The sequence below is a fragment of the Pelophylax lessonae genome (assembly GCF_965119305.1).
Source record: "Pelophylax lessonae genome assembly, chromosome: 8".
NCBI lineage: Eukaryota > Metazoa > Chordata > Amphibia > Anura > Ranidae > Pelophylax > Pelophylax lessonae.
In genome coordinates, this window is record NC_138775.1 from 60,947,381 (window position 1) to 60,974,367 (window position 26,987).

A 26,987-nucleotide genomic window follows, 5' to 3' on the forward strand; every position below is an offset into this window, starting at 1 on the left:
TTTTGTCTATTGAACCTTCTACCACGGGAGTTGTTTCATTTAGCCCAGTAAAAGCTGGTCTGAAAAGCATCCAACTCAGCAAGTATTTACAATGTTCTTAACAAGGTTCGTCAGCTTTCCTGAAGCAGTTACCTTCAGGCTGGGAGTGCTGAATGCGGGTCTAAATTCTGGCCCTAAAGTAGAGCTAAATGCAATTGTTTTTCATTTTAGATAAGCAAGAGTTATAACTCCTGTCAGTTTATTTTTGCCATCTGTTCCCCATTGGGGAGATTTCCCTTCACTTCCTGTCCAATAGCCTAAACAGGAAGTGACAGACAGTCTCGGCAGGGTCCCAGAATTAGTATCCCCTCTAAAAGATTTCCCCTCTATTCCTGTTCTGTTAACAACCCAAATTTGGGATTTTCTTTCACTTTCAGTGATAACAGTAAACAGGACGAATAGAGAGGGTGAATTTCCCAAACGGGAGCATAAACAGCAATAAATACTGACAGGTGTTGTAATCTGTCTCCACTCTTTAAAACTAATAAAAAGGATTTGCCTTTAGTTATACTTTAATTGTATTCAGTCCTCAACTGCCACTGTATGAAGTAATATATATAATAATATAATAATAATATATATATATATATACTATATTACCAAAAGTATTGGGATACCTGCCTTTACACACACATGAACTTTAATGGCATCCCAGTCTTAGCATGTAGGGTTCAATATTGAGTTGGCCCACCCTTTGCAGCTATAACAGCTTCCTCTCTTCTGGGAAGGCTTTCTGCAAGGCCTAGGAGTGTGTCTACGGGAATGTTTGATCATTCTTCCGAAAGTGCATTTGTGAGATCAGACACTGATGTTGGACGAGAAGGCCTAGCTTGCAGTCTTCGCTCTAAATCATCCCAAAAATGTTCTATCGGGTTTAGGTGCAGGCCAGTCATGTTCCTCCACCCCAAACTCGCTTATCCATGTCTTTATGGACCTTGCTTTGTGCACTGGTGTGCAATCATGTTGGAACAGGAAGGGGACATCCCCAAACTGTTCCCACAAAGAAGGGAGCATGAAATTGTCCAAAATGTGTTGGTATGTTGACGATTTGGGAGTTCCCTTCACTGGCACTAAAGGCCCGTACACACGTACCGATCGTCGGCATACAAACGTCGGCGGACGAAAGATCTGCCGATTGTACGCGTGTTAGTATGGTGCCTCCGACAGATGTCTGCGCACAATCCGCGGACAAAAGTCTTTCGTGCAAACATGAAAATTTTTGTCTGCGGACACCAGAACGGACGATTGTTCGCCTGTCAGTACAGAATTCGGCCGACAGACCGCAGATTTGCAAGACTGGGCATGCTCAGAAAATTAAAAACACAGGGAAAGTTAACCATTACATGACATCACTTCTGCAGTCGGCGGACAAAATTCTTGTGCTGTCCTTGTGCTGTCTTTGCACTTTTCAACAGACACCGACATCCCGGGGAGAAAAGACGAACATTTGTATGCCGACGATCGGTACGTGTGTACGGGCCTTAAGGAGCTAAGCCCAACCCCTAAAAACAACCCCACACAATAATCCCCCCTCCACTAAGTGATTTGGACCAGTGTACAAAGCAAGGTCCATAAAGACATGGATGAGCAAATTTGGGGTGGAGGAACTTGACTAACTGAGGAGAAAGCAAGCAAGCCAATGTATCGACCGTTCATGGCTTTTTGGCTCATTAGCACTTTCATCCTTGCACCAATTCTCCCTCCCTTATGGAGGAACTTGACTATCCTGCACAGAGTCCGGACCTCAACCTGATAGAACACCTTTTGGGATAAATTAGAGCAGAGACTGCAACCCAGGCTTTCTCGTCCAACATCAGTGCCTGATCTCATAAATGCTCTTCTGGAAGAATGTTTAAACATTCCCATAGACACACTCCTAAACCTTGTGGACAGCCTCCCAGAAGAGTTAAAGCTGTTATAGCTGCAAAGGGTGGACCAACTCAATATTTAACCCTATGGACTAAGACCATTAAAGTTCATGTGCGTGTAAAGGTAGCTGTCCCAGTCATTTTGACAATAAATCAATGTATATAATAAACAACGTATATAAAAAAATAGAGAGGGAGGGCAGGAGAACGAGAGAGAGATACACAATCATTGTCCTTGTGAGACAGGATTTGAAATGCAAAGAAGAATGAAAAAATGTAAAAACAAATTTTATTTAAAAAAAAAAAAAAAAAAAAGAAATTATTTATGATACACTGAATTTCTTATAACTCCTATACTTGTATATACACTTCATCGGAAAGTTCAGAGCATGCAGTCCCACATTGAAAGCAGGAGGTGCTGAGATCCAGAAGAAATAAGATAAATATACTCTATCTGTCTGATAACTATTAAAAGTAGATGTTGAGGATTAATTAAAGATTCTTTTATCACATAGATTGTCTCTCGCTGTGACATAATGCTGCTGATGGAGATCAGAGACAGCAAGGACGTAGCTATACATGCTCTAATGGCAAAACTCAACAGGTAACACCAGCGTTCTATGTGCTTTGGGTAGGAAAATAGTAATTCAAGCACAATACCTGGCAAGTGATATAAATCAATAAAATTTTTACATTGCAACTGTGTAAGTAAGGTAAAACAAAAGTCCACTGTAGACAGAATTCAGTGAGCAAATCACATGTGTGTGGGTGAGGCAACTCTGTGGTGACAATTTAAAGTGACCAGGTGAGATGTGTTTAAAAAATATTCTCATTTATGGAATGAGTCATAACAGTACAGTAAGTGTTAATTCACACTACCGCGACTTGTCGGGCGACTGGTCAGCCTGACAAGTCGCGGTCCATGCAGTGCTACGGGAACCGATCTAAAAGGAGCGACTCAAGTTGCTCCGACTTAGAAAATAGTTCCTGTACTACTTCAGGGTGACATCGGAGCGACTTGCATTGACATTCATTATATGAAGGCCGTGCAAGTCGCGCCGAAGACTCGGTGCACGCGACTTCACAGGTCGCCCCCGAAGTTGTGCCGTGGACTGTGTAGTGTGAACCGGCACTTATATGGTTGTTATCCCAAAGTATAAATATAGACCGTAAGGCTTGCTTCACACTTATGCGATGCGGGAAGGCTGCGAATTCGCAGCCTGTTCCCGCATCGCAAACGCACCCCCGGCAGTTCACACTGCCATATGCGATACGCTGGGGGGTGTCAATGTAATCTTAACGACACCCCCAGTTTGATCGCATATCGCAGTGCGATCTTGCAGTTCGCACAGGATCGGATTGCACAAGTGTGAACCGCTGTGCGATCCGATCCTGATTCAGCTGCAAAAAAGGGTCCTGTGTGTCTTTGCTGCGGGTGCGGTGCGAATTTAGCCATACAAAGTGTATGGCTAAACTCGCACCGCACAGCCGATCGCATGTAATGAAGGAGCAGTGCGCTCCGATATTACATGCGATCGCCGCAGCCGCACATGTGTGAACCGGCACTAATACACTGGTAAAGTTTGGTAGCAAGGCAGGTAAATCAAAAACACAACATAGAACACAAGAGTGCTAAAAGACAGGCTTATAGGTGAAATGGAGCCCTGTCTTTTACCACTCTTGTGTTCTATGTTGTGTTTTTGATTATTGACTCTCCTTCCCATGGAGATGCTTTTGAGCAGCTAAGACACAATAGGCTATGTCATTCCACCACTATCCTTTCAGCAGGCGCCAGATCTTTTTTTTCTGTGGATTTAGGCAGGTAAATTAAACAATCCTAAACCTTTTATGTGACAGCATGCTCATGGAGTCATCCTTTAAACAGGTCCCCTTTGGCTTATTCAGTGGAAGTGCCAGATAAGGTGCTGTCCTGAGTCTGACATATGTAGGGAGCAAGAATTCACTAATCCAGGCACTGGCTGGGCAATGGGATAATTGCTTAAACTCAAAGTGGCACTCCAGGGGAATTTCGGACGATCCCTATCCTGCCCCTGCTCTTTATTTCATTGCAGTAGGCCTATCTCTTACTAGCCAGGGTGTATCTTACAGTATCTGTACACTCCCCACACCACAGGATGCCCAAAATGGCCCAGCAGGGGCTAGGGTCCAAGGAGGCTGCCCAAATCTTGGGAGAGTTCTGTGTCCAATCATACACAGGCTCCCCCAAGATGGCCCCTAGAAGCCAAGTGCAGGGGACCAATCAGTCATTTGAAGTTTTCCTCTTGCACCAGAGGTAAGCAGTGATCATGTAAACACAGAGTTTACTTCTGGCAGCTGATGCGAAAGTGAATGGACAATCTGCAGATGAACAAATCACTGCCTGCTCTGCCACCCACTGACGTTAAGAAACAAAATATGGTTGGTAGTACCCTGCGTAGCAGTGATCATCTCAGCTGTGAGTATCATGTGAAGGAGTATTGAGTATACAGAGGAGCTGACTAGCCTGTGTTCATACGAGCCACAATACACAAGCGAAACGGCCAGCAAACAGCAACGAAGAGGCATATCCATCCATCCACGGAGAGGGATATCCATCCATCCACGGAGAGGGATATCCATCCATCCATCCACGCGGAGGGATATCCATTCATCCACGGAGAGGGATATCCATCCATCCATTCAGAGGTCTGGTATCTCAACGCTGCTTACCCACAGCCAGCTGATAACAGGCTATTGCCTTAGTCCGTCCTCACTTTGGATGTCATCTGTTTGTCTCCACAAAGTTGTAGGGTCTTTTAAACAAGGAGGAGGGGGGGAGGGCCCCGTGGTAGAGTCAGTCAGGAGGGAACTAAGGCCAGAGAGTATTTTTGGGGGCAGCAGCAACAGCAGGTACGTAGCGTCTGAAAATAGGGGGGCTGTTCAGACAAAACACAGACCATACAGAAATAAGATTAAGCACTATGCAGTATTGACTTCAACTAAACTAAGAGGGATATATGAAAAATGCCAGGAGCCTAGCTAATAAAATGGAAGAGCTGGAAATGTTAGTACATGAGGAGGACATAGACCTTGTGGGAATAACAGAAACTTGGTTTGACTCCTCACACGACTGGCTGGCCAATATCCAAGGGTATACTGTGTATTGGAAGGACAGGGAAGGAAAGAGGGGGAGGAGTATGTCAAGAATAATGTAAGGTTGGTGGAGAGGAGTGATATTATGGAAGGGTTAAGTACAGAGTTAGAATCCGTGTGGGTAGAACTCCATAGGGAAGAAGTAAAGGGGAAAGTAATTGTGGGGGTTTGCTACAAGTCACCCAACCAAAGGGAGGAGGTAGAGTTGGAATTTATGGCACTGTTGGGTAAAGTGGCAAAGCTGGGATCAGTCATCATATTAGGGGACTTCAATTATCCTGGCATTAACTGGGAAGAGGGGATTGCACACTCACAAAAGGCACGTCTCTTCATGGAAACCTCACAGGACAACTACATGTCTCAGATGGTAGATTCTCCTACTAGAATGAATGCAGTGTTGGATCTTTTAATTACTAATAACCCAGATCTAATCTCAGATGTAGGAGTCCGGGACAACTTGGGTTCTAGCGATCACAGGTCGATCACATTCAACGTAAATCACTACGTAGCAAGGCAGGAGGGCAACATAAGAACACTAACCTTCAGAAGGGCAAACTTTCCCAAACTGTGCTCAACGATGGAGGAAATAAACTGGGACAAAACCCTAGGATCACTGAACACGGAGGAAAAAAGGGATTGTTTTAGGAATATATTAAACAATTACATATCGCAATGCATTCCTATGGGAAATAAATTTAAAAGAGCCAAAGCCAAACCTGTCTGGCTTTGCCGTAATGTAAAGAAACTTATTCGAGGAAAATGATGGCCTTCAAGAAATATAAATCAGAGGGGACGTTATCGGCTTTCAAACAATATAAGGAATTAAATAAGAAATGTAAATACGAAATCAAAATGGCAAAAATTATTTTTTAAGAGACAAATAGCGGAGGATAGTAAAAAAGAACCCTAAGAAATTCTTTAAATATATCAACAGCAAAAAAACGAGGTCAGAGCATGTTGCACACATAATTAACAATGATGGGAGGATGGTCACAGAGGACAAAGAAAAGGCAACTTTGCTTAATGCTTTCTTCTCCTCAGTCTTTACACAGAAAAAGGAGGGGTACACTGACCATGACTGTATGGTTAACAGTAATTCACAGGACTTGCCGCTATGGCTAACAGAGGGGGAAATCAGGGAAAGGCTGGATAAAAGTAGCACAAATAAATCGCCAGGCCCGGATGGCGTACATCCGAGAGTACTCAATGAACTCAGTAAGGTTATATCTAGACCACTGTTCCTGATCTTTGCTGGATTTTGCTAAGGCGTTTGATACAGTTCCCCACAAACGGCAGATTTATAAATTAAGGTCCACAGGCATCGACCACAAGGTTTGCTCTTGGATACGGAATTGGTTAAAGGGGCGTGTCCAAAGGGTGGTAGTAAATAATGCATACTCGGACTGGTCTAAGGTGGTAAGTGGGGTCCCCCAAGGCTCAGTTCTGGGTCCAATTTTGTTCAATTTATTCATAAACAGCATTGAGGATGGGATCATTAGCTCAATCTCAGTGTTTGCAGATGACACAAAATTGAGCAGGACAATAACTTCACATCAGGAGGCAGAAATCTTGCAGAATGACCTGAACAAAATAACAGAGTGGGCAACTTCATGGCAAATGAGGTTTAATGTGGATAAGTGCAAGGTATTGCACTTGGGGACTAATAACGCATTGGCAAAATACACACTAGGGGGGGGGAACCCCTGGGGGTATCAAAAATGGAGAAAGATCGGGGAGTCTTAGTAGCAGATAGACTTAGCAGAATCTTAGCATGCATAAGGAAGGGGATGTATTCCAGAGATAAAACTATAATCCTTCCACTTTACAAATCACTGGTCCGACCACATCTGAAGTACTCTGTCCTGTTCTGGTCACCAGTCCTCAGAAGGGATGTGTTGGAGCTGGAGAGAGTACAGAGAAGGGCAACAAAACTTATTAGCGGATTAGAGGACCTTAATTACGAAGAATGTTTAGAAGTGCTTGATTTATTCTCCCTGGAGAAGAGACGCCTGAGAGGGGACATGATAGCAATTTACAAATACCTCAACGGTGATCAGAGCATAGAAAATAAACTATTCAGTCGCAAGGAATGTATGAGTACACGAGGCCATACAATGGGATTGGAGGAGAAGCGTTTTAACCTCAGGCTATGCAGGGAGTTCTTTACAGTAAGGGCTACAAGACTTTGGAATTCTCTACCACAAATGGTAGTAACTGCTGGGAGTATGGCTACATTTAAAAGACTCTTGGACATACATCTCAAGGATAAAAACATTCAGGGGTATGGGAAATGATCACACCTACACAGGTTGAACTAGATGGACTATTGTCTTTATTCAACCTCAACTACTATGTAATCTGATATTGCATCTTTATTGCGGAATCTGTTAAAGACTGTTACACTGTTTCATAAAACCAGAGACTGTCATTTTATACAATCCATGTTATTTGTAGTAGTTTTTATTGACTTTAATGATTTTATCACTTTTTACACCTTTGGGAATTCATTAATTGGTCCATGTTTATAGCTCTTTCAGGCCACTGTGGACTTTTTTTATATATGCAGTGATTTTTGATCACATACAGAGAAGATAGTGCACTTTATTATATTATCTCCATTTAATTGTTCCCATATTCAGGAATTCTAAGTGCAGCAATCTACATACTTGATCAGCGCATCTATACCTTATATAATAAGTACCCTACGTAGCGCCTCCACAACCAGTAATAAAAACATAGTACAAGTTTATTGAGTATATGCCAGCAATACTGGGAAAAGGTTTCATAACGCCAAACAGTTGGCCGAAGTATACAAATCCATTACATTGGTACATACAGTAATCAAATAGTACATAATAAATGTGTCATGGCATCTGTGGTGATCTGACGCATTTCGTGAGTTGAGTCTCACTCTTCAGAGGTTGATGCATAGAGTAAACTATAAAGTAAAATGCTTAAAAAAATACAACATAGTAATGCACATGGAAACATATCAGGTAGATTGGAATGTGGGGATCAGACTAAGGGATCCATACTCACAAAAATGCAGGATGCTGCATGTCAATATCGCACCGGCAGCCACTGGAGACGTCTGTCCCGGTAGATGTGGGTAAAGGTTCCAAAATGGGCCGGCAGCCGGATTTATGACTCTGCCTACCGCATGCTGCTGCAGCTACACACACAGCACCTGTTACAAGTGTCCCAAACCCATGCTGTGCTATTCTTCTTTTCTCTCTATCTCTCTGCCTTTCTCTTTTCTGTCTGCAGTGGGAAAGAATATAGGAGCACAGAGAGGGTGTGTCTGGGAATCTAAACTGTATTACAAACAGGTGCTTAGTAGAGGTTCCCAGCTCACCAGCACCTTTTTTTTCTTTTAGCTTTGAAAAAAAAAGTTCTGGAGGAGGTTAGAACCCCTCTCAGAACTTTATTATCATCTTTGTGCCCGCTAGGGAAATTCACGCTCTCTATTTGTCCTGGTGATCATTGTGCCCTGGAAGATCAAATCAACAATTCTAAATTGTCACCAGACTAGGAATAGAAGGGAAATTGTTCAACAGGTACTTCTTTCACAACTGTCGAAGAGGGGATTTCACCCACTTTTGAGAGATTTTTCTATCACTTCCTGTTGTGTCTAGTGGACAGGAAAGGAAGGGAATATTCCCTAATGGGACACAGATGGAAAAGAAATGACAGATGTTTAATTAATTTTCTTCTAAATCTAAAACACCATCTTAGGTTTACATACACTTTAATGAAAAAAAATAAAAATAAAAAGGAATTGGGCTAGATTTACACCATCAGTGTCTGGATAGAAAGCAGAGGCCCCAATCAGATGGGCAATGTTCCCTCTATGTATTGCAAACATTCATTTTAAGAATGACTCATACAAATAAAGTATAACTAAAGGCAAAACTTTTTAATTTTTAAGTTCTGGGTAAAGTGGTGGGGACTTAGAAGTCATGGCAGGTTTCTATTGCCATCTGTGGGTCTTTGTCCCCAATAGGGTGATTCACTCTCTCTAAATCCTCGTACACACGCAACGATTGTTGGCCGTGAATTTTCGGCCAACGTCCGAACGGCCGATTGTCGGCTTGTTAGTATGATGCTTCCGACAACCGACTCCGACTTTTCGGCCGAACAAAATCTGGTGTGCATGCTATAAAATTTTTGTTGGCCGTCAACAGAACGGCCGATTTTCCGTCAGTCACAGGCCCGGACTGGGACGAAAAATGGTTGATGACAGGATTTAATGTTCCAGGATGTGTGGATTCGATTACGGTACCTTTATTAGTTTAATCTTCAATTTAGATCAGAGCTGCCATATGATGCTGTTTTTTTTGTCTTACTTTAAATCCTGTTTTGATGGTTGAGTCCTAAAAATAGTATGAAGCAGATCAGTCCCAATTCCTGCACTATCACACATCAGATCACCCCAATTCCTGCACCTTCACACATCAGATCACCCCAATTCCTGCACTATCATACCTTAGATCACCCCAATTCCTGCACCTTCACACCTCAGATCACCCCAATTCCTGCACCTTCACACCTCAGATCAGCCCCTGGTAGGCTGGCACTGGCAGCAACAATTTTATTCAAATCAGGATTTCTTCTGCAAATAGGCTGACCTAGCACTGGCAGGCATAGTACTAGACTAGTACTATGACTGGCTGCCAGTGCCAGGCCAGCCTATTTGCAGAAGAAATCCTGATTTGAATTAAATTGTTGCTGCCAGTGCCAGCCTATTTGCAGAAGAAATCCTTATTTCTTTGAATAAAATTGTTGCTGCCAGTGCCAGTCCAGCCTATCTGAAAAAGAAATCCCTAAGTAGAAGTCACTCCTCTCTCCAGTCCTCTACTTACCTTGGGTGTTCCCGCTGGACATAGTACAGGAGATGGTCAGAGACTGCAAACATGATACAAGAGATGGTCAGAGACTGAGGACCTGATACAGGAGATGGTCAGAGACTGAGGACATGATACAGGAGATGGTCAGAGACTGAGGACATGATACAGGAGATGGTCAGAGACTGAGGACATGATACAGGAGATGGTCAGAGACTGCGGACATGATACAGGAGATGGTCATAGACTGCGGACATGATACAGGAGATGGTCGGAGACTGCGGACATGATACAGGAGATGGTCAGAGACTGCGGACATGATACAGGAGATGGTCAGAGACTGCAGACCTGATACAAGAGATGGTCAGAGACTGCGGACATGATACAGGAGATGGTCAGAGACTGCGGACATGATACAGGAGATGGTCAGAGACTGCGGACATGATACAAGAGATGGTCAGAGACTGAAGACATGATACAAGAGATGGTCAGAGACTGCAGACATGATACAGGAGATGGTCAGAGACTGCAGACATGATACAGGAGATGGTCAGAGACTGAGGACATGATACAGGAGAGACTGCAGATGTGATACAAGAGAAGGTCAGAGACTGCAGACATGATAGAAGATAGGACACTAGGGGGGCTGGAGAGCACAGGGAAAGCAGATAGCACTGGAGGAGCTGAAGGGCAAGGGGGGGGGACTGGAGAGAATTAAGGAAGGCGCAGGGTGTGGATAGCACTGGGGTGGGGGGGCGGGCAGGGAAAACCAGGGGGATGGAGAGCACGGGGGGAACTGGAAATCACTTAGCCAGGGAGCACAGGGGGGTGGAGAGCACTGGGGGAGCCAGAGAGCATAGGGGGGGACTTGAAGAGCAGGGGGGGCTAAAGAGCACAGGGGGGGGTGAGGAGCACTGGGGGAGGGTTAAGATCACTGGGGGAGGGGGGGGTTAAGAGCACTGGGGGGCAGTAAAAGAAGTTGAATAGGAGGGGGATGGGACAGCTCAGCTACATATAGAGAAATTGATATTTCTCCTGCAGCTGCAGAATGCCTGCAGAAGGGAGGAGGAGAATCAGGCATCCATCCAGCGGCAGCAGGATCCGGAATAGGGAAACATCAAATCCTCTATATGAAGCCGCCCCATCCCCCTCCTATTCAGTAGCAGTACACACGGCCGGTGACACCGGGGCTGCACAGCACTGCAGACACTGGCGTGAGGAGCCGCACTTACCTTCTCTCCCCGACCCGCCGCCGCCCCCGCCCCCCGCGAGCAGCCCGGAGTCAGAGTGAAGGAGCTGCCATCTGCAGCTGCTTGCTTCGATGGCCGATGCTGCGAGTGCGGGCTGTGCTGCTGGCCGCGCCGGGCAGGACACCGGCACGGCGGGAAGAAACACACAGACACTGACAAACTTCAGGAACATACTTCTCTTCACTTCCGGCTCCCTGGCCAATCAGCCTTCTGCTCAGGGGGGTGTGACTCACACCCCCCCCCCCCTGAGCAGAAGGCTGATTGGCCGTGGAGCCGGTGTAGCTGGCAAGTACACCGGTCGCGGCCGCCGCAATCAGGGAAGTGAATGTCTGACTTCTACATTCTACTGTGAGGAGTCGAACTGAGTGAGAGCCGGCGCCGCGGCCCACCTGGAATATGCCCCGTCTGCCCGATGGTCAGTCCGGCCCTGGTCAGTCAGTACAGATTTCGGCAGACAAAATTCAGATGAGCAAGATTGGGCATGCTCAGAGAAGAAAAAACACACATAAAGTTAACCAGCACATGACATCACTTCTGAAGTTGGTTTTTGTTGGCTGACAAAATTCGTGTGCAGTCTAGAGCACATTTCAACCAACACAACAACACTGGACAAAAGACGGCCGATCAGTCGGCCGATAATCGTTGCGTGTGTACGAGGCTTTAGGCAGGCAATAGTTGATACAATTTTCTTCGTTGCAGGAAAGAAATTTGCTTGATTACCCCATCAACACTGACTGTGTCAATGGGAGAATCCCTCCTGTGGAGCTATTATGTTTTCCTTTCGGGACAGGGGGGACAAGGAGCCATTCCTGCCGGGAGAACACATCGATTATTGCTAGCTGCAATAGCTGCTGCCAATAATTGCATCCTAAAAATCTGAAATGCTGGTTGTGCCCAAGACGATTGATGGACAGACTTGGGTACAACCATCCTGCCCATACATGGTTTAAACCTCAGCTGATAACAAAAATTTGATGATTAGCGCTCTCCAAGGCAAAAAGACAACTAGGCTGAGAAATAAAGGATAAAATATCTCAGTTTACTGGGATTCTTGACATAGAGCTCCGGTGATTGGTTGGTAAGGAGACATACACAAATCATCATGGGGATATGAGTTGTTGTGCAGTATCTGAAGTGGGAGCCAATGCTGTGAGGAGAGAATGTCACACCAATGCGAGATGGTAAGAAGGGCTGTACTTGCTGGAGATGGAAGTCACCCGGGGGGATACCTCACAGAGGGGGAGAGCCCGCAGTGTCCGCAATGCAGGGAGAGTCCGCGCCGCCGGAATCACATGCACTCCAGTCACGTAGTACTACGTGACTGGACGCAGGGGAGCCGCTCTGCCGCAGTAATATTACTGTGGACAATCGGCAAGTGGTTAAAAGTAGTCCAAGAGTCTTTTAAAAGTAGCCATACTCCCAGCAGTTATTACCACTTGTGGTAGAGAATTCCACAGTCTTGTAGCCCTTACTGTAATGAACCCCCTGCGTTGCCTGAGGTTAAAACATTTCTCCTCTAATTGCATTGTATGGCCTCGTGTCCTCATGCATTCCTTGTGACTGAATAGCTTTTTTTTCTAACATCAGGGGCTTTTATTTTCTATGAATTGCATATAGATTTAAAGGTGGTCTTCTTTTTGTTTTTAAAATGTTCTGTTTGTAAAAGAAAATTGTGGGGCCTGGAGAAAGAAATAAATTCTCCCTTTAATGTAATGCTGCTCCAGTGTAGCTATGATACCAACTAGCTTTTTCACATAATGCAATGTAATTCACATCACTAGTGTAGCAGGTTTTCCAGGCCTGTGGCCTGATGTGGGTCTGCCATCGGTACCGGTTACCTCTCCAGCCCATGTGAGCTGCGACCCTGGGTGTGAGCACTGAGACATCGACAACTCCGGCATCTTTCTTTGTGGTTTTTATTGTATTTTAAGGGGATGGGAGAAGGGAATGAGTGGGATACTCCTTTAGGCTTCAACTATATACACTTGGGACTTTGTTTCTGAAAGATGCCCGTTGGCGCTTCCTTGACGCCAGCCAACGCTCACTAACGCTGAGAACACTCTGTAACTCAATAGTAGTGCTGAATCCTCGAATTGAAGTCCAGAAGATCCAGGACTGTGAACTGTAGAACCACCGACACTGCTATACTGCAAAGAAGTCACTGAACACTTCCCTCCGCCTTGTACTGGCTGGAGATAGTATAATGTAGAACTCTGTAAAGCTGTAACTTCCAACTGGCACACTCTGTACAATTCAGGGCCCAACTGCAGCGCCCCCTTTAACCTTGACTCTTCAGGGTCCACTGACTATGTACCCCCTCTGTCACTTCAGGGTCCTCAACTTAGGTACCCCCTTTCATCACTAGCTGGCACTGGATCCTCGAACCTCCATCGGAGTGGCCCCCTCTAACTTCAGGCAGACCTCCAGGGGCAATCCTCAGTACTCACAACCTGTGTAGGCTTTCCTGGGACTGGACCCCTCTGACTCTCCGCAGGTTCTCGGCACACCGGATCCCCTCAGCTTAGTTCAGTACTCTCTCTGAATCTGCAGGCTACACCCCAAGATCCTCTTCCTCAGACAGGAGGAGGGACAGCCGTTCTCTCCCTCCTGGCACTCTGCTCCCGCCAAAGACCTCGTGTCATGCGCCACCCCCAAACTTATACCCACTCCCAGAATCCTTTGCAGCATAATCTGCCTTCTGGGGTAGTTACAAGCTTGGATGTGTCCCCTGATTGGGCTTCCTCCACTGCCCTATGAGAAGCCTCTCACAGGAGCCAGTGGGGAGACTCCCCCTTCAGCAGGCACACCTGGAAACCATGACAAGGCACACTATACGTTTACCTAGCACCTACCTGTAGGGTGCTACACTAGTTTATGCCGGGAGCAGAACAATGAAAGGGGCTTTACAAATCCACCAACCACAGGTCGCTTGGAGAAAACTACAGGTGGGGGAGACGAGATCAGTCACCCTGCACAAGGAGTGGGAGCAGCAGTGACCAATCTTTTTTGACAGGAAACCCTACATAGAGGTAAAGTGCAAGAGTTATTTAATGCTGAATTACTGCGCACATCTGGAGGAGATACACTAAGGAAACCAAGATTCAAGTCAGAGTATACATGCCTCTTGTATTTTGTACTGTATATTTGTTTAGCCTATAAGTTAGTCTTAACATAGGGCACCATGTGTGGCTACTATTAATACTTTTCCTTTTTTAATTGGAATTTTAGCTTCAAAAAAGCGAACGAATTCAACTTAATCATTAGCGAGAGACTTGGTCGCAGTATGTCCAAGGAGCAATACGCCTTTATATATAGGTAAGTGGATTGTTGGTGGTCAAGCAGCTAACTTGCAGCAAATCAAGCAGATAGTAAAATTCTGCAGGATCATATTTATGACAATAAAGAAAAAACACTGACTGTGTTGACTATAATAAGTAATAACTGAATGTTGCCATACAATTTCCTACCTGTACTGGGAACAAACTCAGCTACTAAGAACAACTTAAATAGTTCTTCTTTAAAATCCATGTTATCTGCCTAATTATTTAGCACCAACTATTACTGTTAAATCCTTAAAGTTCACCTAAAGCCAGACTTTTTTTAATTTTGGATAGAGTACAGAATGGATTAAAGCCCTGGTTTGTGATTTTATTCTGTCTTATTAGAACATAGGTGAATAATAAATCAGCAGAAATATCCTCCTAGACAACGGTCGCCAAACAGGTGTCCTCATTTTTCCCTCACTTCCTGCTTACCATAAATATTTAGATTTTCCATCCCTTTCTGTTGGGGACAGATACAAAGGGTGAATCTCCCCAACAGGGACACAGACAGCAATAAAACCTGACATAGGTTTTAACCCTTCCATGCTCTATTAAAAACTAAGAGAAGCTTTGACTATAAATTGACTTTAAAGTGTAATTACATTTACATTGCTGGTTGATCTGTCCCCAGGACCTCTGCCAATCTACCCAAAAAGCCCCTGGGCTGCTTTCCTGAGTCAACCCTTGTATATGCATTGTTCATTCTCTATTCCATGGAGATTTCAAACTCCACTGGGGCATGGAGTAGGCACTCTACTTAGGATTTTAATAGAGAGGTGTGACTCAGAAGATTTTGACAAGCAGCTCTGTGGTTAATGGGTGGATCGCAGGGGCGTAACTACAGGGGTTGCAATTGCAACCGGGCCCCATGGGGCTCCCCTGTACACCTGGATAGGAAGGGCGGTGGGGGCAGCATGTAGAGAAATTACTGTTCTCCTTTTTCCTCCTGTAGCTGCAGGAGGAAAATGGAGGAGATTGGTTCTTCTGTATGCTGTCCCCGCCACTCCTCCTATCCAGTTCACTTGTGTTCTGCTGTCTCTGGGCCCCTGTGTGCTCCCCTGGTCCTCTCTCTACCGTGCTGCTGAGGTATGGCTAAATGCAGTGTTGGGGTAGTTACTCAAAAAATGAAACTAGTTACTAGTTACTTCTGTAAATTGTAACGAGATTACTTTACTAGTTATTGCATTTGAAAAGTAACTTCACTACCTATTACTTTACTTTCCTCTTTCTTAATTGACCGTGTAGAAGAATATACATGACACTCTTTCTGCATAGAGTTTATTGCATAAACACAGGCTTTGGGAAACATGAGAACAAAACCTGAAAAAACTGAATTAAAACATAAAGTGCAACAAAAAGTCATAAACACAAAGATATGTAACAGGGTTGATGTTCCTGGAGGGAAACGCCAAATGGAAAAGGATTTAGGAAAACTAGAAGAATGGTCAGAACTCTGGCAACTGAAATTTAATGTGGATAAGTGCAAGATAATGCACCTGGGGCGTAAAAACCCAAGGGCAGAATATAGAATATTTGACACAGTCCTGACCTCAGTATCTGAGGAAAGGGATTTAGGAGTAATTATTTCAGAAAACTTAAAGGTGGGAAGACAATGTAATAGAGCAGCACGAAATGCCAGCAGAATGCTTGGATGTATAGGGAGAGGTATAAGCAGTAGAAAGAGAGAAGTGCTTATGCCGCTGTACAGAACACTGGTGAGACCTCACTTGGAGTATTGTGCGCAGTACTGGAGGCCATATCTCCAGAAGGATATAGATACTCTAGAGAGAGTCCAGAGAAGAGCTACTAAACTAGTACATGGATTGCAGGAAAAAACTTACCAGGAAAGGTTAAAGGACCTTAACATGTATAGCTTGGAAGAAAGAAGAGACAGAGGGGATATGATAGAAACTTTTAAATACATAAAGGGAATCAACTCGGTAAAGGAGGAGAGCATATTTAAAAGAAGAAAAACTACCACAAGAGGACACAGTTTTAAATTAGAGGGGCAAAGGTTTAAAAGTAATATGAGGAAGTATTACTTTACTGAGAGAGTAGTGGATGCATGGAATAACCTTCCTGCAGAAGTGGTAGCTGCAAATACAGTGAAGGAGTTTAAGCATGCATGGGATAGGCATAAGGCTATCCTTCATATAAGATAGGGCCAGGGACTATTCATAGGATTCAGATATATTGGGCAGACTAGATGGGCCAAATGGTTCTTATCTGCCGACACATTCTATGTTTCTATGTTTCTAACTTCATCCCTCTCTATTCTTCAAAATAACGATTGTATCGCACGGCTTGGGTAACGCAGGAAAGCGCGTTCCTATAGCCTAGTAAAGTAGTGTAGTTACCAATATTAGTATTGTAACTAGTTACATTACTTAGTTACCAAAAAAAGTAATGTAGTTACTGTAATCAGTTACTTTGTAACTAGTTACCCCCAACACTGGCTAAATGTAATCCATTCAAGTGAATGGCGCCCCGCTGCAACACATGGTTGCAGTGTGGTTTTTGAGTATTTAGGGGTTAAAACCGGTGTTAAGGAGGTGATACAACACCTCCTCACCACCTGTCTATTGCTCTCTGAAGAGTAATTTAAATGTGATTTGTTTTAAACAGCAAAGCAGGTGCGAACAAGCCTTTAGGCCCATGTCGATGGATTTGGACTAGGGATGCACCGATCCGATATTAGGATCGGATATCGGCGCTGATATTGTCAAAATAGCTGGATCGGGGGATCGGTAAAATGAACCGATCCACGGGCTGATCCGGTTTTGCTGAGTCCTGACTCAGCCGTCCCTTACTTGCACGGAGCCGTTACTTCCTGTATAGGTCCGGCTCACAGACAGAGTGATATCAGATGCACTCCACCTGTGAATGGAGGAGCCATACACAGGAAGCAGCGGCTTTGCTCTGTACTGCAGCCGCATGCATATTGTGTAGAGTGTAGTTTCGGATCGGCATTGGTATCGGTATCGGTATCGGCAGATACACAATGCCAGGTATCGGTATCTGGACTAGAAAAGTCAGATCGGTGCACCCCTAGTTTGGACTTGTGCCATTGGGCCCTGACCTGTATCACTGGGCTTTGGACTTGTGTTGATGTACATTGGACACTTGTCGATGGGCTTTGGACTTGTGTTTATGGCATCAGTTTGACATGCTTCTGAGATTATTCAGAATTGTGAAAAGAAAAACAAAGCACTTATGCAAACACATGAAGAGCATGCAACGTCTATATTGTTTGTGTGAACCCAGGAACCCAACTCTGCCAGGGTAAAATGGTAACCATTTGGCAACGCAGACAGTACTTCTTTCAGATACTTGGATGAAGGCACATAGTATTGTTAGGCATATTTGCCAAAGCTGCAGATGTCAGAGAAGGCTGCATTTTATTGAACAGCAGGGCACTCCACTCTGATGTAAATGTATATATATTGTTGTCATTGCAGGAAGAATTTAGTGACAGTCATAGACTTTTATCAGTATAAAGACCAGCAGGAAGGAGATGTGGACGTCTTTTCAAGGGAGCCCTTTATTGTTTGGTTTAAATCCTTAAATACAGGTAATATCTGATGGACAAATATCATTTGCTTTCCCTTTTTTATTCACAAATGGTTATTAAAATTACTGTCATGAGTCACTACGTATTAAGACCTCATTTACATTCCTCTTTACTTTTAAACGGAACCTAACATGTACGTATAGCAGGTGTGTAACTACAGGGGTTGCAATTGCAACTAGGCCCCATGCTCCAGGGGGCCTGTGCGGCTCCTCTATACACCTAGATAGGAGGGGCGGCGGGGGCAGCATGTAGAGAAATCACTGTCCTCCTTTTTCCTCCTGTAGCTGCAGGAGGAAAATGGAGGAGATTGGTTCTTCTGTATGCTGTCCCCGCCACTCCTCCTATCCAGTTTACTTGTGTTCTGCTGTCTCTGGGCCCCTGTGTGCTCCTCCGGTCCCCCCGCCTCCACTGTGCTGCCCCCCCACTGTTCTCCCTCCCCTCTCCTGCCGGCTGCTGCAGGGGACGTGCCACAATAGAGAACCAAGAAGGGGTCGGTAAATATGTAATTTACCAGCGCCTTCCTTTTCTGAATGGACAGTCATAGTCAGTGACAATGTAAAAAAATAAACTACAATGATAAAAAATAATACAATTAAAATACCAAAAAATAAAAATTACTGACACCAGTGGGTGAACTTCCAGGATCACAAAAGTCACACTTGTGACCGGGCCCTGGCCTTCCACCACCGTGGGGAGGCCCCAAGATGGCAGGAAGGTGGCCCACTGCAGAACTTGTAAAAGGGTCCCACTGCGGGACCGTAATAAAGGGCCCTGCAACTAGAGTAAAGGGCTCCAGGATCAGTGGGAAGATCCCCAGGCTTGAAGGGAAGGGCCCCGGGCAGGGGTCGGGGGGCCCTTCATGGTTTCTTGCACTGGGCCCTGAAGGTTCTAGTTATATCTCTGACGTATAGCCTATTTTTTTTTTTTCCCCCATAAACAAAGGATTGTCAGGTTTTTATTGTTGTCTGCATTTCTACTGGGGAGGTTTACACTCTTTTTTTCCTAGTGATCATTGTCATTGGGGCAGAAAGTCAGGGAAAACTACAAAAGTGATATATTCTTTAGGGAATTAGGAAATGTTTAAAAGATTTTCACCACCATCATTAACCCTTAAAAATGTAGAATATAAAAATATATCCAAAATGTATTATTAAACCTGCTACCTTGTACTTAACATGTATAATTGATAACCGGTCATATAGTTGTGCCATCTTCCTGCACAGTAAGGACAACTGGCCAACACCCTTCCCCCTTGGCTGTGTGCTCAGCCGAAACTTTGCAATGAGGTCCAATTCTTACTTTTTCCTGGGGCCCCTATAGGCAGGCCACTGCATAGTTGTCAGCAGTCTCCAATTTCCAGGGACAGTCCCCGGTTCTGGGGATTTGGCTGTGCATACTTGTAGGCAAGGCCTAAGTTGGGTACCTTACTTAGGAGTAAGAATATAGTGGCGCTAGAAGGCTGTACTACAAACGTAAAGTCTCATGCATCAGAAAACATCATAATATAATATATGTCCATTATTAGAGTCCATAGGTTAATCAAATAACCAACAGCACCTGACGGCAGCACCCTTATAGCGAAGCAAGCAACTCTGCATAATGGAAGAGAAAAACAGGCCCAGGGACTGACTGCCACCATCATATGTGCCTTTATCATTCATCCATTTGTGAGTTCCCATTTGTCTTACCCTCAACTAAACTGTTGATTTTAATGTGGCACTTAGTCTGGAGCCCCTCTGTTCTTCTCTTCCACCTTACTTGGGAGCAACTACTCTCACACTGTGTATAATGCACTAGTATCCTTCATGTGATTCTTTGGGAGATTTTTTGCCTAAACAGATAAGCCAGCCTTTGGCTCATACAGACCACATACTACAGTATGTCTACAGTGATGCAGAGTAGTGCAGTCTCAGTATTCACCAAATGAGTTACTAGAGGAAGGCTTCAGTTAACATGGGTAGCGTTCCTTCTTAGAATGTAGCCAGGATAATTCGACAGTTTGCACCGGCTCCACGTCTCTGTTCCAATCACTGCAGTATAGGCAATGACCAAGGAGCCTGTCATTAGCCATTCCTCCTCCACAGGAACCGCTTCCTATGCTTGGTACTGTCCCTTATAACTGAGTTCATATCCTTGACCATGCACTTCCCAGGAGCACACCAAAATGAGGCGGGTTCCCTTATTTAAAAATTTCGCTCGGGGCATGGCCTGGCACGACATGCGGTAAGACGTGAGTAGCTGGAGCTCCATCGGATATCTATCCTATTTACCTCATCCTGAGTCCCGCGGCATACTTTTGCCCCTACCTGTCTCCTGGGAAACCACAGGCTCAGTCCCACCATGTCGCCGCCGAAAAAGCCATAGAAAACAGCAGCAAAACTGGATAAATTCCGCCGACAAGATAAGGAGGCCTTCTCCCAAGATGGCGCCGCTCCAGGCCTGACATGGCGGCGGTGCTGGATGCTATATCCACTTGCCAAGCCACGCTGACATCCAAAATTGATGAGGTCAAGGTTGACATCTCCCTAATTCGCCAGGACATAAAAGTTTCGCTCATCGAAGATGGCCACTGAAGTCTCTCAAGAGTTCAGTGTCCAATCTGGCACTTCCCTTTTCGAGGCACTGTACACAGCAACTAAGGGTTCAGCTCCCTTATAAGACTCTCCTTCCCATGAAATAATGGCGCTGAGCCACCTACAGGCGGGAAGGCTAACTGCACATGCCTACAGATTTTGGCATGAGCGCTTAAAGAGGAACTCCAGCTGTTTCTAGGAAAATACAATTCAGCTGCTACAAATACTGTAGCTACTGACTTCTTTAATATACAGGTACTTCCTATTTTAGGGATCCAGCACTGTTATCACCCGAGCTGGTTCTTCGCCAGTCTTCAGATTCCCAGCACCGCTATTATGAGTGTAGGAAGCCAACTATGACTTCTTACTGACTCTTTATGGCGCATGCACAAATCATGCTGCGTTTTGTGAATAGACTTGCAGCCTCCTGGGACCTGTGGTGTGTCCCAGGAGCCTGCGGGCAGTAGGAGGCGAACTCTAGGCAATCCAAACAGTAGTGGGTACCTGTCAAAACTAAGTACCCGCTCACTAAAAAGAAAAAAAAAACATCCAAATATAGCAGATGAGGGGGCGGAGGAGGAAAAGTGGAACTTCCAATTTTATATGAAGTTCTTTAAGTACCACCATCATTCACCAAGAAATGCACTGCTATTTATCAAAAGGAATTCAAGACACATTATATTTGTTTAGGTTACTACATAGGCTCAAATACCATTTCTAATGTTCCTTACATCATAGCAAAGCTGCCCTTTTTTATTGGAAAGTCTAATGAGGTACAAGCATATACTGTATATATGAAAGCATGAATAATACCACTGGACACATCAGTGCCCCACAGCCACAATATATCTGCAATGTCTTAGTCTGTGTTTTTCCCTCTTCTCTTCCATACACAAGAAGTGAAAGACTTTGTCATCATCCCCCAGCACACAGTGCCCGAGGATGCCGTCCGCGAGATCGATGAACTCTATGATGTTTATCTGGAAGTCCGACAGAAATGGAACACAGAGGTTAGTTGGGACCATTTTTGCTTTACTAATGAACAACATATTACTTCAGCTTTTCTTGGTAATTCACAGGAGCATAAACTTGTATATACAACATTTGTATGGTTTTCCATCTACCCTTATGTGTAGAAGCATGGCATTCAGGACCGTGTACCCACACCTGCACAGATGGCACATTGGGAGCAGTGGCTGTGTTCTAATTGACAGATATGGAACTGCCAGCACAGGGATGCATACAACACATGTGTCAGTAAACATGGCTCTGAATGGGACACGGATTAAAACGCCCCATGCGAACAAGGTCCTGCCTAAAATTTTTTTAAGTGTGTACTGGGTCTCTTTAAGACACACCTGTAAATTAATAAATGCCACATTTTCTGTTCTGAAAATGGATTGGTAGTCATGGAAAGCACAGGTACTTACATCGGAACTAAACCCTCCTATCCTTTAAAGCCAAGGAAGCTGCCATCTTAACCTATGTTTGATCTGCAGTTGCCATGGTGCTGCACATTTGATCAGTTATGACACCAGCCATTTGATGGCTTGACAGTACCATAGTCAGCAAAAGCAACTGTGACAGATTTCACAGCATGCCTTAAATGTAACTTTTTTGGGAAATTGTCATTAAGGCTTCATTGACATATAGGCGATTCTGCCCACGATCCCAAACCATTGCAAGTTGTGGGACACCCATGCGATTCCCGTGACTTGCAATGGCACACTAAACACGGCTCGATTTTGCATCGATTGTCATCCGACGAATCGCAGTAAAATCGTGCAAACAGAATCGCGGGATGCCTGTCCCCCAAAAAAGTACAAGAACTTCTTTTGGGCGATAGGCGTCCCGCGATTCTGTTTGCACGACTTTACTGCGATTCGTCGGGCAACATTCGCGGCGAAATTACACCACGTTTGAGGTGTCATTGCAAGTCACAGAAATTGCCAGGTGTCATTGCAAGTCACAATGGTTCGGGATTACAGGCAGAATCACGGCAATTCTGCACACGATCAGAGACGCCTATATGTGAATAGAGCCTTAAAATAATTGTAAAGTCTTGTGGTTTTTTTTTGTTTTTTTTTTAATATGTTATTCTTACCTCCTCTGTGTAGTGGTTTTGCACAGAGCAGCCTGGATCCTCCTCTTCTCGGGTCCCTCTTCGGTGCTTCTGTCCCCTCCCTCCTATTAAGTGCCCACACAGCAAGCAGCTTGCTATGGGGGCACCCAAGCCGAATCACAGCTCCCTGTGTTCATTCAGACACAGAGCCACGACCCAGCCCCGCCCCTTCTCTCTCCTGATTGGCTGACTTTGACAGCAGCAGGAGCCAATAGCACCACGCTGCTGTCTCAGTCAATGAGGAGGGGAGACACTTCTACAACATTGCTGGATAGAGATGGACTCAGGTAAGTATTAGGGGGCTGAGGGAGGCTGCCTTATAAAGGTTTTTTTATCTTAACGCATAGAATGTGTTAAGATAAAAAAAAAAAACCTTCTGCCTTTACAATCCCTTTAAATCAATCGGTTTAGTTCTGCTTTAATGACACATTTATTTCTACAACCAACAATCTCCCCTTTGTACACATAAGTGTATGTTACAGTCTTATCCATTCTGCAGAACATTATCTTCATTGGAGATTTTAATGCTGGCTGCAGTTATGTTCCCAAGAAGTCTTGGAAAAACATCCGCCTGAGGACCAATCCTGAGTTTGTCTGGTTACTTGGAGATAAAACAGATACAACAGTCAGAAGCAAGACTAGATGTGCCTATGACAGGTAACTCAAAGCAAGAGATTCAAGGTACTCTTTTAGCAAGCAAAACACCAGTGTGATTTGTCTCCGGGGAAGCAGCTATTCTCAGACTCATGTGTTAAATACTTTTTTTGGGGTGGTGAAGATAATCCTAATTATACAGGTGTTTTTTCTTCATGATAGAGTCTTTAAAGTGAGTCACGTGTCTGCTGCTCGCCCTGATCCTTAACATTTTAACCTCTGCACCTCGAGCAGGGTGAACCTGAAGGTCATGACCTAGTATCAGCACAAAATAAAATCCATCTCCACCATCAGGAGCTCTTGTGAAAACCAGCTGGTGCTTAGACTCCAAGCCCAGGGAATTCCACACCACTTGCTCACCCATAGGCTCATGTGGCTTCATGACAGTAGTAGTCAAAGTAACCAATGTGGGGTAGGGATTAGACCCAGGGCTCTGACAGATGAATGGGGGAATGGAGCATGGTGAAGGAAACCATCATAATATGGGGGGCTAATGGCCTGTCAAGAGAACCTGTGACTTTGCCCTGAGTAACCAAAGCGACAGATTCTTTTTAAAATATTTACCTTTTTGGGGAAACCGCTACCCTGGGATCCAATGGTAGCTGGTCACGTGAAGTTTGGTCACAAGATCTAATGAAGATGAGTTCAGTGATTAATATTTAATGATCGGCCCACTATAATTAGGAATTTTTAAGCTTATATCCAAACATTGTAGGTGACTTCTTAGGGTCCTTTCACACGGACAGTCTTACAGGTCCGTTTGTTATTTTTCTGGCAGGCCTAATTGGGCCCTCAATTCAACCCCTATTGAGCGGCGAATGTCAGCGGTGGCATGTCTACTGACACCTGTGGCTATCCGATCTGATCCTGTCTGCCAAATCCAGATGGATGGTGACCCTATTTTCCATCCATCTAGAGGATCGGATAAAATTGAACAAGGCGGCCTATTTTCACCCGATTTCCCCATAGGGGAGAGCAGGTATCTGTATGTCTCCACTCAGCAATCCCCCACTGAGCAAAGCGAAGTCCGTTGAGTGCACCCCTCATGTGAAAGAACCCTTAAGCACATGCAAAGCACGAAAACCTTTTCTAGAAGTAAATATCAATTTGTATATTATATTATTTTTCAAAGTTTGGTCATTGGAAAGTCTTTTCCCCTGAGTCATTGTTTTATATGACTATTTTTAATGTGTATGTTAACTCCAAGGATGGCCATAAATGGATCATTTTTCTTGATCAGTCAGCAGGCTGATGGAAAAGAAAAAATTACCAGTTTCTCTCATCCACAAAAGTGAAGTGGATAGAGGAAAACTCTCGCGGTGCCATTGCATTCTGACAGCGGGAATTCTTCCACTGTCAGAATACACTGATAAGCCCTGCAGCCAATTGACTGCAGATGCTGATTAAGTGAATATTTGCAACAGTCCTTTTTGACAGAAGTTGACTTCTGTTGAGTGGGTAAGGGCAAGGGCAGACTGGCAACTTTTGGCCCAGGGGGCAAGTACAAACAGGAGGCCCATGGTGCAGCGACTCTCCCTCTTCCTGGCCTCCTCCTGACCCCCAGGCTGAAGCTCCGCTCCAGGTACTCTCTACTCACCGGCTTTATCCGTGTTCCCCACCTGGCCAAGAGGAGGGAGCTGGGACAGCTCGGTCGGGGCTGGCCATGGGAGGAGAGTCTCCAGTGGGGCATGGAACTGGCCTCTGCTCAGACACAGTTTACACCATCCATGCTGGGGAGGGTGCTGGCGCTCTGTCTTTGTCTTCATCCCGCACTCAAAAGGGTCAGCAGTGGGGACTTTTTACTTTTCTTCACCAGGAATCCTTTAGGCATGTCTGTGGCAGAAGCGGTGCAGCCTTTTTTACAGGGCATCAAAGCGGCCTGGGGGGCAATTTCCCCCCTGCCCCCTGGACCAGTCCTCCCCTAGGTAAGGGCCATAAGTGCATTGAAATTTGGCCAGTTCCTACTGAACCGGCTAAATTTTGATCCATTTATAGGCAGCTAAACATTTGTCTCTTATTTGGTACTTTGGTCTGCTAAATTTAATTGTTATAAACTGATAAAAGTATTTATTATATTTCTTCTTTAAATGCAAAATATGCGTTGAGAAATTCAGATTGGTCCTGCATCCTGTGTTATCTCAAGGAGTCTATTTAGCCTTCCCCTTGTGATTCTTTTTTTCAGGATTGTTCTACATGGCATGGATCTGATCAGTTCTGTGGTACCAGACTCCGCAACTGTGTTTGATTTCATGCAGGAGTACAAGTTAACTGAGGAACAGGTAGGCCGCTGATGGGCTGCAGACTAATATCCACACTTACTGTAGTCTCACACTGCTGAAAAGCTGACTCATACTTGTCCTCGTGTCCTTTCTGCAGGCCCTGGAGGTCAGCGATCACTATCCCGTGGAGTTCCAGCTGAACGAGCCTAATAATTTTGCCCGTAAAACATCTAGAAGACGAGATGGAAGAAGATGATGTATTTTACGCTTGGAGGAAGACGTTTATATATTTTACACCAAGTGCTTGATGTTAGGCCAGATTTGTATCCATATTTAGCGCAGACATATAATAATTAACAATATACACCGTTTTTAATAGTTCACCTAAGGGGAAGTTTCAGCTTGATCACAATGGGGCTTCAGAGTTTTGATTTTATCCTCAAACATTATGAGTGTGTGAATAGTAGGACTGGGACCATAAGAATGGATAAACTGGGTTCTCTTCGACTCATGAATAGTTGATGACAAGGAAAAAAAAAAAAGTCCATGAAGACTATTCAAATCTTTCATACAAAGAGTTTATCATGGTGAAAAAAGGGAGGTACTTGGGTAACTAATGAGTGACCTGATTCTTTCCACATCACAAATTTCCCTCAACTTAAAAATATAGCTTTGCGTGTGCGCTTGGATGGGAGCCGTGCATAGCTTCCCATTCTCCTCTTTCCTTGCCCCTTTTAAGTTTCTGTATTTTTATTTGGGGGGGTTCTCTTTTTCTTTCCCCGACATTTTCCCAATTTCCTCTTTAGTCCTTATGCCCACTTATTTTTTGTTTACTTGGACACCTATAATATTTCCTTCAGTCATGCTCATGTGGACATAGAGAGCCTTTTCAATAATTATATCAGAGGGGACTGGAATATTTACCAATACTAATGCGACATATTCAGTGAGATATCGTCTTATGTCTTCTATTTTAGCTATGCGAACATGATGTTACGCATATCAGGATATACCACACATTCTTGTTTGACTCCCTACTATATGTACTTTTCTTGGGATATATGTCCCACTACTGCTGTATGACTACAAATAAAGAATTTAAAAAAATATGGCTCAGCCTATAAGACAGTTGCTCCAAGGCTATACATGTGTATGTAATTCATAACGCCAATGAGTAAAGGAACTATAAAATGTAATTTTTAATGATTTAAGTTTACTAATCAGGCCACATGGACAAAGGTGCTTTTGGATGTCCAATAGAAAATTAGGACATGTTTTCCCACCCAGGAGCCCCAGGTGCTGCGCACCGCTGCCCAAAGAAGTGAATGGCTGTATGCCACTGTAAATCAGTATATGTCAGTACTTGCATAAACACACACGTGTACAGACATA

General features: G+C 44.5%; 1 protein-coding gene across 1 annotated transcript in view; it reads left to right on the forward strand.

Annotated features, from left to right (window-relative positions):
• Positions 1 to 26,038, forward strand: part of DNASE1L3 (deoxyribonuclease 1L3) — a 29,186-nt gene extending 3,148 nt beyond the window's left edge. Inside the window, exons 2-8 of the mRNA XM_082266046.1 lie at positions 2,423 to 2,511; positions 14,362 to 14,448; positions 17,915 to 18,027; positions 21,498 to 21,610; positions 23,222 to 23,379; positions 25,559 to 25,655; positions 25,753 to 26,038. Coding sequence (XP_082122172.1) covers positions 2,423 to 2,511; positions 14,362 to 14,448; positions 17,915 to 18,027; positions 21,498 to 21,610; positions 23,222 to 23,379; positions 25,559 to 25,655; positions 25,753 to 25,851 — 756 coding nt within the window. The 3' untranslated portion in view covers positions 25,852 to 26,038. The remainder of the gene's footprint in view (positions 1 to 2,422; positions 2,512 to 14,361; positions 14,449 to 17,914; positions 18,028 to 21,497; positions 21,611 to 23,221; positions 23,380 to 25,558; positions 25,656 to 25,752) is intronic.
• Positions 26,039 to 26,987: the final 949 nt, after the last annotated feature.